The sequence below is a fragment of the Charadrius vociferus genome, unplaced genomic scaffold (genome assembly GCF_000708025.1).
Source record: "Charadrius vociferus isolate BGI_N301 unplaced genomic scaffold, ASM70802v2 scaffold185, whole genome shotgun sequence".
In the NCBI taxonomy this organism is placed as follows: Eukaryota; Metazoa; Chordata; class Aves; order Charadriiformes; family Charadriidae; genus Charadrius; species Charadrius vociferus.
The window spans coordinates 1,496,957-1,503,212 of NW_009648955.1; the positions used below are offsets into that span (position 1 = coordinate 1,496,957).

General features: G+C 36.9%; 1 protein-coding gene across 1 annotated transcript in view; it reads left to right on the top strand.

The window, feature by feature from the left end:
- Positions 1-6,256, top strand: part of BCKDHB (branched chain keto acid dehydrogenase E1, beta polypeptide) — a 137,330-nt gene that overhangs the window by 37,642 nt on the left and 93,432 nt on the right. Inside the window, exons 6-7 of the mRNA XM_009887462.1 lie at positions 1,037-1,134; positions 4,511-4,621. Of these exons, the coding sequence (XP_009885764.1) occupies positions 1,037-1,134; positions 4,511-4,621 (209 nt within the window). The remainder of the gene's footprint in view (positions 1-1,036; positions 1,135-4,510; positions 4,622-6,256) is intronic.

A 6,256-nucleotide genomic window follows, 5' to 3' on the forward strand; every position in this document is an offset into this window, starting at 1 on the left:
AACTCAATAACTATTTAATGAACTATGAAATATGTCACCAAAAAAGTGGAGTGCCTTCTTTATAAATTGTTTTTGTGTATTTAGAAAGAGTTGAGTAAGATATATATTTTTTTTTTTTATTCCCCCCCCCCCAATTTATTTTAAGAAGTATTATTTGACTTGCTGGTGCATAGACAAGTTCACCTTTAGATCAAAACAATATTTCTTTTAAGATATGATTTATGGATTTCTTTTGTCACAGTTTTCATCATTAAACCAGTCAATGTATTGAATCATTGGAGCATTGATTCAAAACCAGCACAACTGACCTGATGGATTTCCATCTGAACTAGTAAATGGGTCTTAAGTTGAGTGAAACCACCTCAAATGTTTTAGAGAAGACAAGATGTTTAATTTTTGTCTACTTTCTCTAATTGGGATGTATTTTTGGTGAATAGATAACTTTTTTTTAAAAAAATTCAATAATATTTAACTTAAAACTGCTGTAATCACAATTTCTTGGTGGCACTTTCTGTGTAGGTCCTGAACACTTTTCCCCCTCTATTTAGACATAAAACTGTGAAGCATCATTCTTGGCAGATATCAGGAGGGCGCTGGCACAGCTTTTCCTTCTTGTCTGAGTATTAAAGTAGAATTTCAAGGCTCTCCTGATGTTTATTAGAATTAACTGCAGTGTTTACTTGAGATTTTTTTTATCAGTTGTAGCAGGGTCCATCTCCAAATCTGATGCTGATATTTTGACTTGGGGTATGCCAGGACTTACTACTATCATTGTTGTGTATATGTGTATATATTGCTGTGGTAAACAACATAAATTAAACACTACACTGAATTTGTTTTTAACAATATAATTAAAAACACAGCTTTTAAACACAGCCAAGTCTTTAAAATAAAGGCTAATATTGAATGTGATTTTGGTATATTGTTTTAGATGGCATTAACATTGAAGAAAAGTTTTAGTGCGTATTTTTATGGGATAATATTGAATAGTAAAGGAATCTAATGCTTATTTTTTCCTTTGTTTTTATTTACTCAGTGGAACAAGTTCCTGTGGAGCCCTACAACATTCCACTGTCTCAAGCTGAGGTGCTGCAGACGGGCAGTGATGTGACACTGGTTGCTTGGGGCACTCAGGTCAGTAAGGCTCTACCAAGCTGTTTGTCATCCAGCAAAGCCTAGGCTAAGGGATGGGATGGGATAGGATAGGATAGGATAGGATAAGGTTAGGTATTTGAATAGGGTGTTTGAATAGCGCTGCATTCAGGCTCAAGTGCCAGACAATAAACTGTGTGCGTCTTCCATCACTATATGCTTGAATAAATGATTGCCAGTGTTTATATGAAACCTGCTTTTTATTGTGTAAGGCTTTGCTCATTTTTGGTTGAAGCTGACTCTGGAAATGTGGAAAAGGTACCTGTGCAGGAAGCTAGTGACTTATCTGTGATTACGAAAGTGATATATTTAAGAATGGGGCAGTGAGATGTGACTCTGAGGAAGGCAATGGGAAAGGAGAGTTCAAAGTACTGTGCTGAAAGAAAAATCTAGATTTTTACTGCATGATTTAAAAGAGTGCAGTCTGGGGTTCCCTTTATACAGAGAATTAAAATCCACTGAACATATAATACAAATTGTCAGAATCAAAAGTATGTAAAATTGTTATATTTCAAAGTTGTTCAAGAATATGATTGCATGCTCCCTGCAATTAAGATGTGCAGATACTGAAAAATCTGGTAAAAAACCCCACACATTTGTTTTCAAGAATTATAGAAAAGAAATTTGAATCTAATTTGAAATGACCAGAAAAATCTTTTTATTGCCTTTAACCTATAATTAAGAAATTGCTATTTTCCTGGCCTAATTTTGTCTGAGAAGCTTTTAGAGGAGAGAGTGTATAACTTGCATTACAGGAGTATTGAATTGATCTCTGGGGTGGTGCCTTTTGTTTTGTGGGGTTTTGGTTTTTTTTGTGTTTTTTTGTTTGAAAACTGTAATCTTCAGTGCTCTTCTGTGATAGTTTCGTTGTCCTCAGACTACTTGATCTTCTTTAAATGCATGGTTATTTCTACTAGTCTCTGATACTTTGCACTGGTATTACATTATGGACTCCTTCAATATCTGTACTTGTACTCATTTCTCCAGCAGAAAAGAATTTCTATAGTTTTCCATGTTACCTTCTGAAAGTGCAAAGTTTTGCTCCCTTTGGATGAAATCTTAGTGTTCATTGTATTCCCAAAAATTGAATTGATAAAGTAATGGCTTGAAAGCTGGCTATGACAATTTACTAGTATCCTGAGTTTAACCAGTAGGCAGTAGAGCAGAGAGGACTTGGAGTGACATCCTTCAAGAAAACTATGTGCTTTGGAGCTTGGAAAATGTAGGCCAAGTGTTAAGACAGGCACTTCTTTTGATGTGAATAGTAATAGGACAGATGTGCAGTCCTAATCCAAATTTAGGAGCTGACCAAACCATGGGTGTTGGCTGTATAATATAGCGTGGGGACAGATGCTTAGTACGTACACAGTAAATCCATGTTCTGGATGTGTCAGGCTTCTGCAGATCAAATATGCTCAGTGAGTTTGTGCTGAGAGTGTTTGCAGGCTGTGTACATAAACTTGGAACTTGACCGCTACATGTGCAACCGATCCAGATTTTATTGTCAATAGGCAGAGTGACTGCATGTGCTCACTGGTTACTTCTCATATTATTTTGGATGTTAGGTAGTTGCTTGGCAGCTGCTGCTCCGGTGGGGTTGCCTGATGCTTGCTTTCCTGGGTGATACTAATGAGAGGCAGTAAAGGCTTTTAGTTCCTCTCCGGTTGTGCTCAGTGTTTTATGGTCATTAACTAATCCTTATTCCCTGTGAACTAGGTAAACATTCTCACTTATACATCGGAGAAATGGCAAAAACATCCATCCCATGTGTCACGTTGAAAATTCTCAAACCGTATTACAGCCACAGATGTATTAGAAGTTCAAACAAAAACATTGCAAGCTATTTTTTCCTTTTTCGTGTTGCAATACTTTTACTGATTTACCTTTTAAAATAGTCCTTCGGTGTTTAGCTGTTCACATTTGCTTTATGTAGATGCATGTTTAAATCCTTAATCATCTTGTTTCAACATAGATTTTTGTTCTACGTGGAATTTAATACTGCTCTCTGACCCTCAGGCAATTGACACTGCCTGACTGTGTCCATATTATTAAATTCTGTTGCCTTCCAGACCATGATGACCTCATCCAAATTGCTTATTGGAGATGGTTCTTGGCCTCCAGCCCCTTACCTATGCCTAGAAGTTGCTTGATGGAGTTCATCTGCCTCAGTCCAAACCTGTATTATGAAACATTCTAACAATAAGGAAAACATCAGAGTTTATTGACATCATATCAAGAAATTCTTTTTTTTACCCTCGTATCTCATGAGCAAATACTTTATGCTGAGATATTTGTGGAGGATAATCTGAGTTGTTGTCATAACAGTTGTTACTTTCCGTGTCGGAGCACTTACTTGCTAATGCTTGTTTTAGGGAAGCCAATGCTTACAATATGTTTTTTTTTAAATTGTTGTACAGCATAATGTGAAGATACAGTTTTGAAAGTATTGATTTCTTTTCATTTCATAACATACCTTATGGAAAGGATGCTAATAGATGTGGGTTGGTTTACATCCGCTTTGTCACATTTACATATGCTGCTAAATATATTTCTTGACTGTTGGATAATGAATAACATGTATTCTAATTTAGTATAAGCCTCTTGCTAGAGGGGAATACTTTTTTGTTTTAGTTAAATGTTAATTATAATAATGAAATAATGCAACATTTGTAATGTTGCTATTAAACTGGGTTGGAAGACTAGTGAAGGGTCATATTGTCATGTTAGTGCCAATATGTGTAATTGTGGGGGTTGGGACTGGATGTTTACGGGTAATTTTTTATGTGGTACTTACGGGTAATTTTTTATGTGGTACTTACTATCTCTCCTAACTCTTCATAAGATAATACTTTGGAGATGATCACTTGGTAATCCGTTGCACTTTCAGTAAATTGCAGTAAGGGTAGTTACTAGGGCTGTTTTTGAATGTATGTAATGCTTCTTGCAGAATTTCATGTGACTGCTACATCAAAATACATTACTCTGGTATATTTGGGTGTTAATTTAGTTACAGTCCTAAAAAAACCCTTATTCAAACCCCCAGACTGACTAAAAATATAAAATCGTGAGGCCTGATGCTGTTCACTGAAAGATACTTTTCTAGGAAGCAACAGTTTTGTTTTTAGCAATTCTTCATTGAAGTTAGTTTTTGAAGTGGTGCTAAAATACTAGGAATAATGGACATAGTAAATACGAAGAATGAACTAAGTAATAAACACTTATTAGATTACTTAATAAAAAGGTTTCTCCTAAACATGCAGTTAATATGGTAAATCACTGCTGTTATCAGTAGGCATAATTTAGAACATCTTAAACAGAAATCAGATGTTTACTTGGTGGTAATACATTGCCTTTTCAGGTACATGTGATCAAAGAGGTGGCAGCAATGGCTCAAGAAAAGCTTGGTGTGTCCTGTGAAGTTATTGATCTGAGGACCATCTTACCCTGGGATACAGAGACCGTTTGCAAGGTAAGGAAATGATACATGTTAATTTAAAACCACAAAAAAACAAAAAAAACCCCACTAATAACAACAGTTTAAATGCAAATAACAATGACTTTGTTCTTTAATTTTTTTAAAGGCCTACATCTATATTGTATATATTGTTTTGTATATTTTGTTCTGTGTCATATATGAAAAGTAAATGCACGTTACATAGCTCAAACATTTGCTTTAGCATTGCAAGAGAATTATGTTTCAAGGTTCAAAATAATGTTAGAATATGTGTTTTATGCATGGAAGTAGAGGGCAGGATTTAATCAGACATGTGCTTGAAAACTGATTTTCCACAATTTCTGGCTCTTTCAGTCATCTTTCTGACTTTGGGTCTGAAAAGATCAGGTGAAATCTTTTATTATTTTTTTTCCCTGCTGTTTTACACCAAAACCTTTGTCTAGGTCTGCAATAGTGTGCCTTAGTTTTGTATATCCATATTTCTAGAAATAAATGTTTTTGTTTCTATGATTTAAGGTATATGAATTCTTGGGCTGGGGAGAAATGGCAGCATTTACTATTCTCAGACGATCTGATTTGAAATTCATGGGTACTGTGAAGTCCTTGTCTGCTGTATGGGAGTCTTTGATTTTGCAAAGAATTTTTTTCAAAGCACTGGGCAGCTGAAACTGGAATTTGAATTGCCATATACTGAGAAACCATGGGAAGTGGTTATTGTACTTACATATACGTCAGTCTGCTTACCTTTGGTTTCCCCCGCCCCCATACTGCTTTTTCTTCAGCAGCTAAGAGCTATTGGGAGGAAAGACCTTAAAGGAAATAGAAGGGGGAATATTTCCCACGTCTTTGTAAATGTAAGTAAGAATCCCAAGGGATACTTTTTAAAAGTGCCATTTGGGAAACTGAAAAAAAAACCAACCAGCAGACAAACTGGAGGTCATTAAAGCAAAACCTTGTATCTGGAAAACTTGATTTCCCTGTTCCCTATTATTATCTAACTTTTTTCCTCTTGTCCTGAGTTAGCAATTTTTGTGTGCATTAGTGGAGCGACTCATTCTGGATGTCCTCTCCAAACACATTGAGGAACGGAGAGTTATTGGAAGTGGTCAACACGGATTTATCAAGGGTAAATCATGTTTGACCAATTTGATGGCCTTCTACGATGAGGTAACTTGTTGGCTGGATGAAGGGAGAGCTGTAGATGTCATCTACCTTGACTTTAGCAAGGCTTTTGACACTGTCTCCCATAACATCCTCATTAGGAAGCTGAGGAAGTGCGGGTTAGATGAGGTGACAGTGAGGTGGATTGAGAGCTGGCTGTGTGACAGGACTCAGAGGGTTGTGATCAGTGGCATGAAGTCTAGCTGGAGGCCTGTAACCAGTGGTGTCCCCCAGGGGTCGATACTTGGTCCAATTTTGTTTAATATATTCATTAATGACCTGGATGAGGGGACAGAGTGTATCCTCAGCAAGTTTGCTGATGATACCAAACTGGGAGGGGTGGCTGACTCTCCAGAGGGCCGCGCTGCCATCCAGCGGGACCTGGACAGGCTGGAGAGCTGGGCAGAGAGGAACCTAATGAGGTTCAACATAAGCAAGTGCAGGGTCCTGCACCTGAGGAGGAAGAATGCTAGGCACCAGTATAGGTTA